The sequence below is a fragment of the Tympanuchus pallidicinctus genome, unplaced genomic scaffold (genome assembly GCF_026119805.1).
Source record: "Tympanuchus pallidicinctus isolate F22 unplaced genomic scaffold, pur_lepc_1.0 scaffold27, whole genome shotgun sequence".
In the NCBI taxonomy this organism is placed as follows: domain Eukaryota; kingdom Metazoa; phylum Chordata; class Aves; order Galliformes; family Phasianidae; genus Tympanuchus; species Tympanuchus pallidicinctus.
In genome coordinates, this window is record NW_026294744.1 from 3,086,874 (window position 1) to 3,105,834 (window position 18,961).

General features: G+C 41.0%; 1 protein-coding gene across 8 annotated transcripts in view; it reads right to left on the bottom strand.

Annotated features, from left to right (window-relative positions):
- ETV6 (ETS variant transcription factor 6) overlaps positions 1-18,961 on the bottom strand; it is a 131,780-nt gene that overhangs the window by 80,047 nt on the left and 32,772 nt on the right. For 4 of the 8 annotated variants that reach the window (XM_052690469.1, XM_052690465.1, XM_052690464.1 and 1 more), the window contains 2 exons: positions 8,058-8,187; positions 7,692-7,797 (listed from right to left, as the gene is read on the bottom strand). In XM_052690469.1, coding sequence (XP_052546429.1) covers positions 7,692-7,797; positions 8,058-8,120 — 169 coding nt within the window. In that variant the 5' untranslated portion in view covers positions 8,121-8,187. Of the gene's footprint in view, positions 1-7,691; positions 7,798-8,057; positions 8,188-18,961 lie in introns of those variants that run through there. The other 4 variants (XM_052690470.1, XM_052690468.1, XM_052690467.1 and 1 more) reach the window with 1 other exon arrangement.

Below are 18,961 nucleotides of genomic sequence, written 5' to 3' on the forward strand. Positions count from 1 at the left end.
GGTGTGCTTTCTTCCAATGTTCAGAGGCTCAGCTCTGGTTTTTACTAAGGGAGTGGATGCAGCACACATGCTATGTTGGTTCTGCAGGGTCTTCTATCACTTCTGTGTTCTGTTGCAAGGCACTCACCGCATGTTATTGCAGAGTTCTTAATCAAGGCTTAACAGAGTCTCTCTTCTGTGATTTCTTTAACTGTGTGGTTATTAAGAGTACTGGGCTCTTCACATTAATTTTATTTTTAAAAATTAACATATAGGATTTGTAACAAAATACAAATGATAAAAAAAAAGGTTGATGCATTTGGGATGGAAAGAGAAAAGCAATCTAATTTTAGAGTCACTGATTCTGACAGCATCCCTTTAAGACAAAGCTAAAAATGCTTCGAATCCAGCAATGCCTTAAATGTCCTGCTGCTTTTGCTTCTTTTTCCTCCCCACATTTTCCAGAGGAATTCCACATGGGACCAGCTTGAATCCCACATTAAAGTGACACTGCTCCCTTTCCCCACTGAACAGAGGTGAATCTGTGTTCTGAATACTTAAAACCCATAAGTGAAGCTTTCCAGGAATGTAAGAGATTGGGTGAGTACCACTGAGACCCTCAAATGATGAGCTCTCCATGCCCCAAAGCAGAGGTCTCAGATTCCCACCTCACAGCTGCTTTACAAGTTCCCACCAGGACAGGAAGGATTTCATTCATCCACACACTTCCACTGGAGTTGTCAGTGCAGGAAACTGCTGCACTAACTCAGGTTGTGTATGTATATGTACACACACAAAAATAAAATATTTGTGTATATATAAAAATATATTTATATATGCAAGTATAAATAAAAAAGTGCTTGGGTCCAAAACACTCTCTCAAGAAGCAGGAATCAGTTCGTGGCACTGGCTCTTTCTTCACAACATTTTTCACATCTGATCTGGGTGCCTCTGCCCCAGTAACGAGGCTGCAGTAAAGAACAAATAGATTTAAGGTTCAGCTCAACAGCTGATTACATCAGGGTGACAGAACAAAAAGGACCCCGAGTCACCTTGATGTACACCTTGTGACAAAGGGCTCAGTTCCCTCCAGGAGATAAACAAAGATGATGTTGGAAAAGCGTAAATAAGGATTTTCACGGTGCAAAGGCTACCATTTTCACAGCTGGACCACTAATAAGGTTTTAGTCTCCCAGTCACACACGTTCTTCTGAATAGAATAGCTGCATCTATACTACGTCCAGACATGGTTCAAGAGTGAATCTGAGACTGGGCTTCCAACCTATCCAAATTGACTGAGCATATGATTCCTCAAAGCAGACTGGAAACTAACAGCACAGAACACTCAGGAGCAGGATGTGCTTTGTACCACACTCAAGAGGTCACTGGCTGGCTGTATTGATAAGTTCCATCTAAAGCTAAGCTTTAGAATACGTCCTCTGTTTTAGAGGCAAGGTCTGAAGCAAAAATACTGACTGGTCTCCTTCCTCCCCCATATCAGCTGTTAGAAATGCAATGAAAATCTGTAGATGAGTTAAATTCAGATAAGCCATGGTAGAAAATGAACATTTAGGTAAAGGTAAGTATAAACTACATATCTACTATTCACACTTTTCATTATAACATGTATGTAATTCACAACCATAAATCATTACTAAATGCTTGGGCACTGCTCTCAGTAGCTCACAGCGTAAATGTGCAAGAAAAGCCTATGGTGGAAGGAGATACAACAACAAGAAGATTAAGAACTGCAAACAAACAATCAAGGTGCTAGTGAATAGTTGCAGAATAGTGCAAATGTTCAGGCCTTTTTTTTTTCTTAAGTGGATTTGGATTGCTTAGGAAAGAACAAGCTACACACAGAGAGAAAAAATATAGCATAAAAAGGAGATTAATGGGAAAGACAAGCATATGAAAGACAGTAAGAGGGAGGAATTAAGTTTAAGTGACCATATTGTCATAGAAGAGCAAAAGAAGGATGAGGAAGAAGCCAATTATCTGAGAAAGAGAACAGTTCAGATCCCGTTAAAATCAGTGGGAATCTAAGTATTCATTTCAGCAGATCAGTCTCATAGTCATTAATTTGACATTCTGGCCACCTCTCACAGTCCCGTTGTCTTATGCAGCTTTTATTTTACTTTTCCTGCATGTGCGTCAGTCAGTTTTGTTCCCCAAAGATCCCTCCAAAGTAAATATTTTTATTGCTTGCTACTCTAAATGTGGCTCAGGGTGAAGGTTTTTTTTTTTCCTGTCTCGCTACATACTTCCAGTTCAATGCACTGAATATTCTAGTAACTGAATAATATGTCTAACACTTCAAAGTGGCTTTTCCAGCTGCTAGCCAAAATTGTTGAATAATTAACAGGTGCTAAAGGATTAATAAAAGGAGTAACAATTAATAGACACTATGCAAAAAAAATGGATCCTTGGCAACGATGACAATGTTGTTGTTTCCTCCCTCTTAATCGTTTCCTGTATTCCTTTACAAAAAAGAAAACTGGTGCCCTTAAAACACAAATAATGCATACAAGCAACAATGTCTGATCATGAGAAAGAAACAATAAGTTTTCTCTGGTGTCTGATTAATGCCTTAATTTACAGAACCTCCCAACTGAGAGCCCTTCTTGGCCTGCCCTTCTACTCATGTCCAGTATTAGGGGTTACACAGAGGGCCTGTTTGTAGAATGTGGTATAGATCACAAAGATGGAGAACCAATACAGAGGCACTACACTGCTTTCCACTGAAGAATATAAAATACCAGTATAAAAAGCATGCAGAAAGATTCCTACAAAACAGTCATTAAAAAGGTAAGCCGTTAACACAGTCATTGCAGAAAACTAAGCAAATTTCCTTCCAGTCCTCCTTAACAAAGGCAGTGGAACAAACAGCAATTGAAAGGCACACAAATATATTAAGATTAAAAAAAAGTGATCAGACTAGCAGAATATGACCAGACCTGTATGCACTGAAGTTCATCAAAATTATCTGTAGCCTAGAATGAACACCAGACTGGAAAACCAAAGACCAGAACCCAATTTTATATTTGAAACAAGGAATACTCAACCTTACAAACAGGTCCCCATCTTTCTTCACCACCACTCAGCCAAAAGCAAGAGCAGTCAAGAAAACAACCACACAAAATGAAGCATGTATCATGGTATCTGGAGTGCGTCTTTTTTACTCTGAATATTAGTGCAGGCAGTTGGGGGTTCAGAGAAAAGCAAGAACAAGAAAAGCCAGTTGCTGCCAAGAATAATTGGTTTGTGTGTACAGAAAAGTACGTGCAACGTGCCTTGCTATGACAATGGGCTGCAGGCACATGAAGGATGCCAACAGCAAAGAAAAAAGAAGTGAATAATTAGTTCAGAGGAAGAAACGTTCAAATGTATCAATAGAGAACACTGTGAAATCTTTGCCCATGAGATAATGTCCATCGCCCTAAACAAACACATATGTGCTCCCAAGGGAAGATGCCCTTTAGAGATAAAAATCAGACTGTGCAAACTGACAGATATGTGCACAGGGGAATGCTGCTTTACAGGCAAGGGCACAGATTAGAGCATGCAACAAATCCTTTTTCAGCACTGACATTTCTGTGTCTTTTCTTGAAGAAGTTTTATGTTCAGAGAGAACAAAAGAAATCATGAAGCCTGTAAGCATGTAATTACAGTTGCTGTTATAGAAGGCAAAACACTTTATTTTCTTTCTGTGTACTACAAAAAAGGGAAAAACTGTGTATTCACTGATTCAGCACATATTAGTAGACATATCCATATCTTACATGGAGTACCTTCTTTTCAGATCCAACAGGTGTTTTATTTTATTTTTTTTTTAACCACAAGCTATTGGCCAGAGCATAAAATAAATAACTAATGTCATTGAATTGGACAAAAATAAGTTGTTTTTAAGAAAAGAAGAAGAAAGAACTTTCCCTCCATGGTAATATGGATTAAGCTTCCTCAGAGATAAGGGGAATGCAAATAGTGAAATAGCTTCCATTTTTCACAGCATTCTCTATTATAATTTTGTTAGTATTTACAATTAAAAAAAAATAAATTATGCACTCACAATTTTTTCATTTTAGAGTAGGGAAACAAAATTAAGATATCCAAGGTCACAATAGACACCAAGGGCAGAGCCTTGTGAGAGAACTGAAATTGCTTCTCTGGAGTCCTTTCTAAACCACTCCACTGCCCAAACAATCTCTCTGTCTGATGTTAGTGTAGTCTGGTAGAGATGAAGCATGCTGCAAAGCCACCATGCATATAAACCGGGGACACAGTGCAAACTGGAGATCATTGCACTTTCTGACTACATACCTCAAACACATTCTCTAGCTTTGTACTGATAGTTAATTTACAGCATGCCCAATGCATATTTGATAGATAAAAAAGTAGATATTAAGCAAATGAGCACGTTTATATGCATGGGTCAAAAGTCACTTACAGAGAAGTATAAATATATCATATCAGAAATATAATATCAGATAAAATTGTGTACTATCCAGAAATCATTCTCACTATCCCAAAGCTTCAGTGTTAAGACTGATTACATTGTAGTTCTATACTATAGGAATACACCAGGCTGTCAAGAAAACAGCTAACTAAAACAGGGAAATGAAGTGAAAATGGGAAAAGTGTCTTCGTGTCAATCCTGAAAAAGGTTGTTTCTCTACAGATTTCTATGTGTTGACCAACGTAAAGAAAGAATACTCTGTATGCCTGTAGCACCGAGGGATCTGCATTCCACTCTTCTCAACTTTTGCATTTCTCCTTTCTTCAGTCTCTGGATCAAATATCTCAGCATAGCTAAGAATCATTTGCTCACCAAACATTGAGGAATAATCTATTGCAAAGGTAATTTCTCTACTTATTGGGTCCAGATAATATTGGGTGCTCTTAAACGTTAGAAACAACAAAATTTCTAATAAGGAAGGCATAAAATACTATCTGAATCCACCAAGTGTAATTCATGTTCCATTTAAAACGCTTCTGTCTTGTTCTCCTTTCTCCTACTGCATTGCCACTGAAGCAAAATCAATGCCTGGGCCAACTGCTGCTTTCAGTGGTATCTGTAGCATGGTTCTTGAACTTGCAAGTTGGCAGAAAGGATAACGTACAGTCCAGGAGTGAAATTTGCCTTTGCTTTGGTAATACCAGAATGTCATGGGATAGAGAGTAAACAGAGACCCATTTAGCTACCAGTTCTATGCACAGCTGGAAACATCATATCTTGCTGTTGCACTGGATTGATGCTTCAGGGAAGTTACGCTTTACCTTATCAATAAAAACAAAACCAAAGCTGCAAACTAACAAAGTCTCAGATTTAAAAAACACTCAGGCTTTGTGGATATAGATTCAATTTTCACACAAAGTAGCACAGCCTGAAATACAACTCAGACACTTGCCATTTTATAAAAGTTCACATTTGTGACCAAAGCTTGTCTCAGATATCTCTAAAAAGTGAGAAGGGTACATGCAGGAACTGCAAAATCCCATAGCCCTTAAACCTCATGACTCAAGATCCAGAATGTACTAAGCTATTCCTATAGCTGGCATGAGGAAGACTGCTTCTGGAATATGATCTTGAAATCTGAAGTCTTCACCTTAATAAGGATGACTTAGGTGGAAAATAGTTTGCAGGAGATCATACAAACATAATCTGTAATCCACAAACTGTACGGGAAAATAAAGAACCTCTCATCCTAGCCAGTTTAGTCAAGAAAAGGTTAAAGAGTGACTTTATCAAAAAGCACCTATAATCAAGAGTAGTCTTTCGGCAATATTTAGCAGGAAAGGCGATGATGAGATCCAGTAGTTTGAAACTGAGCTCGACTAATTCAAACTATAAATAGGGCACTTAAAAAAAAAAAGAACAGCAAATAAGGAGGATAATTATGCATTTTAAGCACTGACAGAACTTAGGAAGAAACCTTATATCCTTCCTATCCCTTAAGTATTTACATGGCGGAATCTTTCTCTATAAATGCTACAGCTCAAGCAGTTACTGAACGTAAAACATAGTGGTACTGAGTGAAATTCTATAACTCAAGTAACACCAGAGATAATTCTAGAAATTCATAATGGTTCTTTCTGGCCTTGTTATAAATCCATACACTCTAAACAGTGGTTCTGAATGCAACTGTTTGGGTCAATAATTACCGCATACTGAGCTAAAAATACTATATTGCTACAGACTAATAAGGATACTAGTAAGGCTATGTAAACGTGCTTCACACTGTTTACGATCTGAGACACTGACTTTGTCAAAGAATAGACAAATGTTTAATAATTCATCTTCTGTGTTTTTATAATACAGAAGGTCAGACTGGCGTGGAAATAATAATGGAGCAAAAGCTTCCCTGAAAGTTTTAAAATGTCCAAATTGAAAAAGAAAAAATCAAGGCAAAAGGTTCAGTCACACCCAAAACATTGGACAGAAAGCTTTAACTGAAAGGAAACCTTTTAAGCTTCACACTTTACCTAGCATGCTGGCTAGCTGATAAGAAGGAAGCCGGCAGTAAACAGTGCCCCACCCTTTCAGCATCAAGGGTCTCTGCCTTTCTATGCTGTGCATCTGTTAAACTCAGTTAGGAAGGCAGTAAAATTTGAAAGCCAGACATGATCCTCTGTGGAGAGGACAGACAGCAGTTCTCAAACCAGAATTAAATTCCACTAAATAACACAACAAGGGGAAGAAAAAAATCTCAGGGGCTAAAGCCACAGTGGAGAGAACTGCTCAGTGTTGGCTTTTTTTCCTCTACATTTTGGGCATAAGCTTCAAAATTGACCGCAAGTTTACTAGCAAGTCCTCCCAGTGCTGGGGAAACAGGCCAGCCAGCATCCACTGGCAGAGGCAAGAAAGCTCTGGGAGCTCAGGAGTCTGGCTACTCAGGCAGTAGCCAGATCCATAGAGAAAGCTGTAGTGCCAGCCTGCATTCCAGCCCATCAAAAGTACAACCTGGGTTATGCACAGGCAAAAAAACCAGGACTGTGCAGAAAGAGGCATGGGCATTGAGCAGTCTTGGAGCACTGTAACTCACTGGCCATCAAGGGTGTGAGTAGAGGATTACTGAAGTGCTGGGAGAACAGTTTGCATCCAGAAAAGGAGCACGCTTGGAAAACAGCTGAGGACAGAAATGAGAGCTTTTTTCTTTTTTTTTCTTTTTTTTTTTTTTTACTTTAAAAGAAAAAAACAAACAAACCACCTCAAGAGACCATTCCTTTTCTAAAATCCCAAATAAATTTGTCAGATGGCAACATACCAAGTTACATTTGCCACTGGCCCGCATTGCTTCTTATTGCTCAAGTACTCCAGGAATGTGACACCTGATAAAAAGTTTTCTTAAAATCTCTCAATTTACATCAGAACTGCTTCCTCTCTAAAAGGAAAATTCCATTCTTCCTCATCTCCACCCTATCACTAATTCACCTCTCCTTGGTCAACAGCCCTTGGCCTTTCTTATTCCTCAAACATTAAATCATCTCAGCAAGGAATTGCCTGGCTCTCACCTTGATCCCAGCTCCAGTTATAGTCATAAAGGCATTGATGTGTCCTTCCTTCTTTGCACTATCCTTCCATGTACAGATTAGCCCTTTCCTCCTTGTTCATCACTGCCTCTGAGTAGTAGCAGAGTGCCTGAGCTCCAGTATTTACTACTGAGACTCAAACAACTGGAAAAAACCCCACTGAACAAATGCACTCGACTTACCACAGTTAGTGAAACTGACTTTGTGCCACAGCATATCAGTGAGCAATCCTAAAACACGGACAGATACATAGTGCTTCCTGACAAAACAAAACCTCCACATTTTTCCCTGTCAAGAGAGAGAAGCCAAATCCTTGGTAGATGGTGGTGGTGGGGGAAAAAAACAATGATCTGAGTTGTTCAAAAATAACACACTGAAAATCAAACCAGCAAGAGCTTTAAAGAAAATTCTAAAGCCAGGGTACTTCCCCACATATCTGCAAAAAAAGAACAAAACAAAAAACAAAACAAAACAAAAAAAAAAAAACAAAGTATCCTCCCCCCTCACACTGCCCTGCACCCTCCTCAGTTCCAGGAAGTGACACTCACGCAGGTGTGCTGGCAGTCTGATCGATTCTTCCTCCATCCTGATCGCTTGGGGCACAGGGACATGTAGTGGTGACGAGGAAGTGTAACTTGGTACTGGGCTGGCTGGAGGTGTGTACGAAATTCTCTCTTGCTGTTAAAAAGAAAGCAGGGGAGAGAAAGAGAAGACAATATGAACTTTGGAACAGAGGTGTGAATTCAAGGCAGGGGTCGGGGGAAATGGGAGGAAAGGAGGAGGTATGCATGATGGGGGCCTGTGGCATAGAGCAGCAGCACCAAGCCTGCCACAGATCACAGCCAGAGGCCTGCCTGCTCCGAGCCTGAAACAATACCAGCGACCAAGCACCTCTGACACTACAGTTTTAATTTTCAGGAGAACCGAGAAGTTTCCAAGGAGTTTCTCAGAAAGCTGCTGAGGGAGAAAAGAGAAGTGACACAGAAGTGGGTAGCCTCAGTGGGTTTTAAGTAGGTGAAAATACGACAGCAATTTCATTATACATGTATGCATACTGCTACAGAGACCGCTGAAAGTGCTTAATCTTGTGCTAACAGAGATCTGAGCATGTTTCTTAACTATTTAACACACTTTAGAGCATTTTAAAGACATTAGTTTTACTTTTGCTGTACAAAACCACTCTATCACTAAAAACTACTCTATTTACCAGTGAGTAATGCAGTACTTCTGTATTCCTGCTTAAACTTGTTATTAGCACTTTCTTTGAAGTAGTTGAACTTGCAACCAATTAAGCATATAGAAAGCAGCTAAGCAAGGACAGTCCAGTAAAGTTAAAGAGCTATTTGCCAATGTTGTGTTAGGTTCATAATTGTCATCATTTAGTTTATTTCTGAAAATATCTGCCAAAAATTAAAGATTTAAATTTCATCCAATCTAACGGGAAAACTCTTCTGCATTCTGAGCATGATCTTCACTCACAACATAAATTATGCCCTTTGTAAATAAACATAGGCACATCATGTTCGTAGAAACATGAAAAAAATAAAATCATAATTATATGCTTCTTAGAAGGCAATGTATTAACATATGTTCCAAAACTGGGCTGCTGACATTCAATGATGGCAGTGCAAACAGCGTGGAGTTACATCCACATAGATACAGAAGCAAAAGGAGCTATCTTTGCTTCTGAGTGTTTGCAGGACAGTACCTCAATCAAGGACAGTGCCTCTCAACCCTCAATCTGTTCTCTGGCAAGTGGAGAAGACAAACCTACCATTAGAGTAACAGAAAGACATTAGAAACCACAACATTATCACAGCTACGGGACAGGAAATTGGACTGACACTGACAAAGGCACACCTACAATGTACCATTAGCAACATCACTGCCAGCAAAGGAAAGGAGAGATTTGTATAATTTAAATAACAAATACGCTAAAACAGAAAACTCTCTCTGCTCATGAAACAGGCTATAAAGAATCTACAGTGTCTTTCCCCATCACTACTTCAAACCAAGTCCAGCTCAGCCTGGCATAAGGTGCTGCTATCACATATCTACTGAGAAGCTCACACCGAAGCACTAGTCTCTCTTAAGAATCTGGGTTTCTACCACTGTACTACAGACTTTCCATGACCCAGAACAGTGACTCTATGCCTCACATTCCCCTGAAGTCCAATTCCAGCATGGAGCATGTTGTTCTGCAGCCTTGCAGAAAATGTGCCTCTTCTGTGGTGCACATGCTAGCAATGAGCAACAAGACTAGCCACTTCCCAGCATTTCCTGCTGCAAGCCACAGCTCAGATAATTGAACAACACTGAAGCTCATTTTGTTTATTGAACAAGATATTTATGAAAAGAGGAACACTTCTGAAATAGTCACACAAATGCCTGCCTCTGCAAACAAGTTCAAGAGGACATATGGGAGACCTGAAGTCCTTTTCCCCCAGAATGTAAGGTGCAGACTGACATCAGGTCCCATTTCATGCTCAAAGAAATATAGAATCACCAATGCAAAGACAAGCGCTAAGTGGCTTTAAGGGGCCTTCTTGCTAGCGAAATGCAGGAGGAAAGTCAAATCAGCAGATAAAACCAAATCCAGAATACAATGCATTTCTTATAATGCGTGCACTGCCTTTCTCTCAGCAATGATTAATCTACTACGGGCATATGGTACCCATATTTATAGCTAGACAGCTTCATGGAGATTTAGTGTTACAAGTCAATGTATTGCAATACTGTTTCCTGGTATTCGTCAGGACAGTAGGAAACACAAAGAAGTTGTGGAAATGCAAACTCACTCATTTTGTCCCAGTTATTTTTTCCATGCATTTTAGTCTACAGTAATGTGTGAATTGGTAACATTTGCAGAAAACATTCTACAAGGCACAAAGGAGAATTAGCTCTTCAGCTCTCATACATGCCTTTGAAATGTCCTCTCTCATGAATCCTGCATTTTTTCCAGCACCTTTAACCCAAATATCAAAGCAACTGCAGATATTAGGTAAGTCTTTTTATTAGACACACAGGCCACCAGAGCTACAGAAAGAGCAAAGCTCAAATGAGCTAAGTAATTTCAGGGCAGAGCTGTCTTGAAACAGGACTGCGTGCATCTCCCAAGGGCAAGAGACTTAACAAATGCATCCTGAAAGAATGATCCTTGTAACCGTCCTGGCCAGATTTCCAAAAGGTATGGAAGAGAAAATCACAGGGAGGTCAAGACACAGGGCTTGTGGAAAAACTGAAGTTCATCCCTGTTTGCAGCTAGGTGCAAACATCATTCCAGTTCTTCAGCTTCCCATAGCTCCATGCTCCAATCACACATGGTACCTCACCTCCCCAGGAGTGTGAACGCAGAAGGTCACAATTACTTCTCCAATCTTATAGAGGCTCTTCAGAACGCTTCCTGGAGGTATCTGTTGTGTTTCTATCTCTAAAATAGGATTTGTTTGAGAATGATTTTTCATCTTCATAACTCTTGAACTTTTCTTACATGATCCATCAAACAAAATATGGTTGGTATCTCATGCTTTTACAGTTATGCAACCAGACACACTGGTATGAGAAATTTTTCTGAACAAGTTTTGTAATCAGTCAGTTAAATATTTCCCTTTGCGTTAAGGCCAAGAATAGACGATACGGTTCAACAGCAGGGTTGTTCAAGCAGAAGCCTGGGAGGCAGGACAAGCAGCAGAACCGGGATGAAGCTTATTGCATGCACTTGACTAAAAAGCCTTGATGCAGTCTGGTTTACTGGTAAAAGAGGTTAAGTTAATATACTTCTGATGTGGTCCTTTGAAACTATTAGTGATGAGAGTTAGGAAGGAACTTGGCATTACTGCGTTCCAGATCCACTGCCTGCCATGGGACTAGAAGCATTCAAGCTCACAAGGAACCAAATGCTCAGCTCCAAAAGAACAAGTGCCTATAACTTCAAAATAGCAGTTTTCTAATGTTTTGTCAATAGCAAGAATGAGTTGGATAAAACAGTAGACCTATTGATCGTTGTCATAGTTTTTGAAAAGCTTTCTTCAGTTCACAGTGAGTCAAGGAAGTATCCCTTTCAGTACCTAAAAGAAGGGGCTACAAGAAAGAAGGGGACAGACCCTTTAGCAGGGTCCACTGCAACAGGACGTGAGGCAATGGTTTCAAACTAAAACAGAGGAGACTTAAACCGGATGTAAAAAAAAAAAAAAGTTTTTTTTTTACGAAAAGAGTAGTGAAGCACTGGCACAAGTTGGCTAGGGAGGTGGCAGATGCCCCATCCCAGGAGACGTTCTGGTCCACTTAGACCAGGATTTGAGCTACCTGACCTAGCTGTAGATGACCCTGTTAATGGCAGGGGAGCTGGGCTAGATGATCTTCAAAGGTCCCTTTCAATTCAAAGGATTCTATGATTCTATCGAAGTTTCATCACAAAATCTCACCTTAACTATGGAAGAAATGCATTATATCAACCTTCACAGAGACCCTCCCCAAAGTTTGCTGTAGTGTTTGGTGCTCCAACAGGGCCATCTAGGCAGCCATCCAGTTCTGCTGAAATTACGGCATGCTTTCAGTTGCCCCATCTAGAAGGGACAGATTAAACACATGCTTAAGAACCAATACAAGCAACTGTTTTGTTCTTTTTGTACTATAAAAAGACGAAAAGACTATCTTGGGACTGAGAAAACCTTAGCCAAACTATCCTGCCTAAAAAAGTAAGGTAACTTGCAAGATATATTGATCATGACAAACTAGCAGGAGGGTACATAACGACTGATCAGACTCCCAGAGCCATTACACACTGAATTCACTTTGAAGAATTGAATTACAGAATCTTTTGGGTTGGAAGGGACCTTTTAAAGATCATCCAGTCCAACTTCCTCAATAAACAGGGACATTACAGCTAGATCAGGTTGCTCAGAGCTCTGTTCAGAGTGACCTTGAATATCTCCAGGGACAAGGCTTTCACCACCTCGTCATGCAACTTGTTCCAGTGCCTCATCACTCTAACTGTAAAAAAAAAAACAACTTCATTATGCCCAATCTTAATCTCTCTTCTTTTAGTTTGAAATCACTTCACAGAATCACAAAATGGCCAGGGTTGGAAGAGATCTCAAGGATTATGAATCTCCAACCCCCTGCCACATGTAGGGCCACCAACCTCCACATTCAATACTAGACCAGGCTGCCCAGGGCCCCATCCAATCTGGCCTTGAACACCTCCAGGGACGGGGCATCCACAACCTGTCTGGGCAGCCTGTTCCAGCACCTCACCACTCTCTCTGTAAAGAACTTCCCCCTGACATCCAGCCTAAATCTCCCCTCCCTCAACTTAAAACCATTTCCCCTTGTCCTGCAGTTATCAATCCTTTCAAAGAGTTGATTCCTCTCCCCTCTGTAAACTCCCTTTAGGCATTGAAATGCTGCAGTGAGGTCACCCTGCAACAAGCCCAGCTCCCTCAGCCTGTCTTCATAGGGGAGGTGCTCCAGTACCCTGATCATCTTCCCTCCATCACAACAGACCTTGCTAAAGAGCCTGACCCCCTCCTTCCCCTCTATAACATCTCTTTAAATGATATACTGTCCCTTGGGCATGTCAACCATACTTTGCAGCTGAGTGTCATCCACAAACTTGCTGAGGGTGACTGAATCCCACTGTCATTGATGAAGATGTTAAACAGCACTGGTCTCTGTACTGACACCACCCATTGCTGATATCCATCAGGACATTGAGCCATTGACACCAAATACCCTACACTGGATATAAAATCCAGATGAATTCTCAGTATGTAAAAGCCTATTCCTGTATTGTGTGCAATAATGCTACACAGGGGAAGTCGACCAAGACCGAAAGATGACATGCCTTTGCCACCCAGGATCTATGTGTGTCACTCGATGCTCATCTTGTTGAATTTCTTGTTTATCCTGGTTTCTCCAATAGTACCACTAGGTGTAGGCATGAAAATATGGGCTGCCTTAATTACTGGAGGCCAACAATTTGAACTAAAGAGGCAGAAAATTTCCTAGTAGTTGTAATAGTAGCCTCACAGTTTGTCTCTACTCAGAGGACAGAAACAGCGAGATGCTGCTTTGCAGGGAAGTTTCCAGGTACTTGTGTACCATCCTATTACCCCACTCCAGTTCCTTACCTGTGGGACATGTGCTCAGAAAAGGCAGCACTAGCAGATACACTGAGGTTTTGGTACCCAACTTGATTTTGGGAAGGCCTAAGTTCCCCTGTGCTGGCTTAAAAAATGCTGGCATAGCTCATCCTTGACTTGTGCAAATCTAGGTTTGAAAAGTATTGCTGTAACTCTCAGGATTGCAGAAGGTGATATTCTGCACACAAAACCATAGACCTTACATCACAGAGGATGTTCAGCCCTGCAGGGACAGACTACCAGGGTTTCCGTCTTTTTCAGTGAGCACCTTTAGAAAAGGAAAAATAGGAAGAGAAGCCAAAGAAACTGGGTCTAGAGAAAGTTTGAAAGCAGGGTCAGGGGGATTGGTTAGGCTGCTGTGGTTCCTCTTTGGCATAGGTGCCTTGGATAAGTCAGAGGGGAAAAAATGGCCTTGGAGGAGAAAGTTATTGGTGGGAAGGAAGTGTCTGCAGGAATGCCTCAGAATGCCCTTGATATCTAGGTACCCAAAAGGGCTATGGCAGCAAACCAGACAAAGATTTGCACAAGGGCTGGCAGCAAGAAAGCAGGCAAGTTAATCATTAGGAAAGCAAGTCAGGTGAAGAGGAAAGGAAGGAAGATGTATGCAGCATTCATCAATGTTTTGTGTGCTAGATAAAAAAGTCCAAGAGAGCACCCACAGTTACAGGAACTGACACAGGAAAGAGGAAGGAAGTCAGAGACCCTAAGGAACTGTACGGCTTTGGATACACAATTAAAACATTTGGGGATTTTGGTCAGCTCTGTAGCTTGCATACTGTAACTGCTGCCAGGGAAGAATGATCAAGTTCCAGAAAAAGAAAAGCAGAGTTCTGCAGTACCAGGCTACAAATTAAACTCTCTACTTCCCTTCCATCCCTCCGTTGCTATCATCTTCTTAATTTCCATGGCAGACTTCTCCTCATTTTTGATCCCATTAATATAGCTATTCACGTCAAATCTATAGCATCATAATCAGCACACTATCAGTAATTAGAGAAATTAAAACAAACACAGCTCTCTGGAATGGACCTTATGCAAAGCAGCACTGGGAAAAGATTAATATCTCATTTCCTGCACACAGAGAACAGAGATTGTCTTGGTGACCTTAGTGATTTTGTGAAGTTGAGTTCCTCCCTGCCTCCTCTCTTCAGTTTGCCTCCGATCAACTTCCCAGCACAAGGGCAGAAGACAGCTAGCCTGTCACATCACAATCCTCACTCAGGCAAATTCCAAAGCAAATAAAAAACAGTGGGGTAAAACAGTTCATCACAAAAGAAAAGGGGAAAGAAGATGGTGGAGGATCCCATGTCCCTCCTAAAATGATCACAGATACTGCTCTTATTAAATTAAAGCCCTATAGAGAGCAATATTAATGCACTTGACTATTGTGAAAAGGCAGTTTGTGGAGGTCAATCCCCCCTCCATACGCTATGATACAGCTCCATTATTGTCTGAGCACTGCAAAATAACTCAAGCTAGCAAATATAGATGAACCAGAAACTAGCAGAGCCACATACTCACAAAGAATTTCTTCACTGAGACTGCTGTTAATATGGTGGAATACAGAGCAGAAAGAGGCTAGGGGAAGACAACATCAAGTAAAACTAACATAAAATTCAGGCAAAAACTTCAGTAAGATTCATGAAAAATTATTCATTTCTATGAACAAAAAAGACCATTATCCACAGATAACCCAGACAGGCAGTGTAAAATGTATATGGGAGGCAAACATTTGTTCAGAATTTGCATGTGGAATCATCAGACACCAAGACAAGAGCAAAGCCTTATCAAGTCAAAGTAGGAGACTTTTCCAGGCCCCACAGAGGCAATAAAGCTGGCAACTGGCCTTACTGCTCCAAGGCAAGAGTCAACCATACATTCAGTGGCCTGATGTTAGGAAAAAATTCTCTCCCCCATTCCACCTCTTTTCTACTCATGACTACAGAATTTGCATTACAGGGTTTTTACCACACATTCCTCTGAAGGAACTCTGTTCAGCCAAGGTATGGAGAGAGGTGTGATCCAAACAGCAAATCCTTCTGCACCTACGCCACAGTCCTGTTAGCACCCACTTCTAGCACCAACCACCACAGAAGGCTTGAGAGTTTACAGCAGAGCTACAAAAAAAACACCCCAGGCTTTGAAGTAGTGTGGACAGTGAGTGAGCAGCAGGGGCATCAATGCGTAGAGACTTTCCAGGCTGAAAGAACTGCACAGCAGAGATTTCTCTCCACTATTTTTCCCATTCTCTTTCCTAAAGAAGAGAGCGCTGGGGTGTCTCATCTATAACATACAGAGACTCTGCAATCCTGCCTGCATGTGTAGGAATTCATGCTGTAAACACCCATCATGGGAGTCATGCATTCAGCTTAAAATTTCTGGAGGCCACAAAACAGAGATGGAAAAATGAGGGGGAAACACGGTGTACAAGGAGCTGCTTTCTTACGTGTTACAGGAAAAGAGAATCCCAGAGCTGCTCTGTAGCCCATTCAGGCTGGCAAAGCAGTATGCATGACTCTACCTGGACACATTATTGAGCTATCAGGGTATTGGAAAGCTGCAATGCCACTATGTATTCAAATGTATTTCAAGGATAAGAACCGCTACCGGTCGTTCTACAAAATATAATTATTTTTAGTGAATCTACAGCTGCTACCACAGGATCATTCGCAATGGGACTTGAAGGACTTCCATAGTACAAAGCACATGTCAGAACCATCATATGGACAAGTTCAGGTCACTCACTGCCATGGATTATCTGCAGGCCTATCAGTCAAGTTGTGGAAAAATCAGGGGAGAGTAATTCATATAAAAGTCATAACTGTTCTTAATCATCAGTCATTAATGGAAACAAATTCTTAAGCAGCTATACTATCTACAAAATACATGTTTTTAAAATACCATAAATATAAGAAATGACCATTCTCAATCCCACTGCATGGCTAGAATCAGCTCTCATCTATACATACAACATTCCCCAGTGACTTTTTGAAAGCAGTGTTTCTGGTCTGATTTACAGCAAGGGAAGTGCAGATATGAGCCTCAATCTTTACTGTTGCCAGTACAATCAGACAATTTTAATTTCTCTCCTTACCTGCATGAAATCAATTTGAATTTGAGTGTGAACAGTTTGTATACATACATGTTTGAAAACAACTTGCATCACAATATGCTATAATTATCTTCTATCTGTTACCATTAGAAAATACAGGCACACCTAAATATCAGCTACTGTAATAAATCAAGAAAAAGTTCTTTATATTTGATCATGTAGGTGCCTGCCCTGGTTAAGTATAAGAACATGTCCTCTGCAAAGAGGTTGTTGGCTTCAGAAGGCACTGGGAAGGAAACACTGATGGCAGACTTGGGTGCTAGCAACAGAAAACACCATCAGACCAGATTACAGGTGCACTATGATTATCCACAAAACTACAGCTTAACCCCGCAAAGGTGAAGCCTCTGCATCTTTCCTCACCAGTAAAATGAAACACAGCATACACAGCACTGCTACATGCCATGTAGCAGCATTTCATTACACTTCAGACCTTCCATAAAAAACAACATATCAAATACATGGAGAAATCCAGGGCTACTATGAAGTCCAACCCTACACCTTACATTGCTTCTCCTGATGGTCCAAATAGCGCAGAGGTAACTCAGCATAGACAGAGTGCATGCTGCTGTATCCTTGTGTTCAACACAACCTTAAAGTAGATACAGGCAACTTTCCAGAAAGAATCTAGAGCAGGTCAGGACTAGGAGAGCTATAAATAAGGGCTGCTGGTGGTAAAAGAGGCAAGACTCATGAGGGCGTGCTCAGGAAAACCGATCAGAATCCAGAAAGAAAGCCAGATAAAATACCCTGCCTCAAGGATTTTCTTAATAAGCCAGTCCAGAAGCAAGAGGAGGTGGATGTTTGTCACTGCAAAATACCAGGTGGATTCAGATTATTTGATTCCCAGCAATACTGACTGCAGAGAGAGTTCCTAAAAAGATCCATACTTGAACTGACTTTGTCTGCTGTACAGGAACTGGATATGGAAGAAACAACAAATTGCCATTCTCCCCTTACTGTCTTTAAACTACTCTAGCCACTTACTTAAAAGTGAAAAACATGAGATCAGTGTGACTAAACAGGAAAATTTGACAGGATTACATAAAAAATAGCTAGGAGGTGTGTCTTGTAGAATGCTGTATCCTGCACATTTACAGGCTTTTCATTCTGCATTTTATCCTGCACATACAGAAATATACAGGCAGACACATATCTGTGTATGCAAGACAGACAAGTACTACAAGAGTCTGAAGTCTAGCTTATAAAGAAAGAGTAAAGGAGCTACAGAGACAAATAGAGACATGACAAATACAGCTGTATCTGGAAATAAGGAAAATAAATATGAATGGAAGGAATGGTATATCTGGAAGACTTTGCAGAAGGATGAACTAACAAGAAGCTCTGATTAAAACATTAAAATGCAGTGGGAGACAACTGAAGGAAGCTGAGTTACACCAAAAGAAATAAAATCTGCAGGTGGGTTAACCTGTACAAGAAACATCTTATTTTTTAACAGCTACCCAACAACTTATTAAGGAGCTATTTAATAGCTTTTTGAAGATCTCTCAGTCAGCAATCTGTGGGTATCAGAACGCAAACTACAAGAAACTAAACCTTCTGCTGATCTAATGTATCAGTCACAAAACATTACTCAGAAAAAGGAAACAAATCACCTTGGAGGATAGCTGGAGGTACAGCAAAAGAATCACTGAAATACCAATGTTGGAAAGGACCTACAAGATCACCCAGTCCAACCATCCACCTATCACCAATAGTTCTCACTAAACCATGTCCCTCAACACAATGTCCAAACATTCCTTGAACACCTCCAGGGTCGGTGACTCCACCACCTCCCTGGGCAGCCCATCCCACTGCCTGACCACTCTTCCAGAAAAGTATTTCCTAACAACCAGCCTGAATCTACCCTGGCGCAGCTTGAAGCCATTCCCTCTGGTCCTATCACCAGTTACACGAGAGAAGAGGCCGACCCCAGCTCACTGCAACCTCCCTTCAGGTAGTTGTAGAGAGCAGTAAGGTCTCCCCTGAGCCTCCTCTTCTCCAGACTGAACAATTCCAGCTCCTTCAGCAGCTCCTCATAAGCCCTGTGCTCCTGACCCCTCACCAGCTTTGTTGCCCTTCTTTGAACCCGCTCCATTGCCTTTCTTGTAGTGAGGGGCCCAAAACTGGACACAGTACTCGAGGTGCAGCCTCACCAGAGCTGAGTACAGGGGGACAATCACTTCCCTGCTCCTGC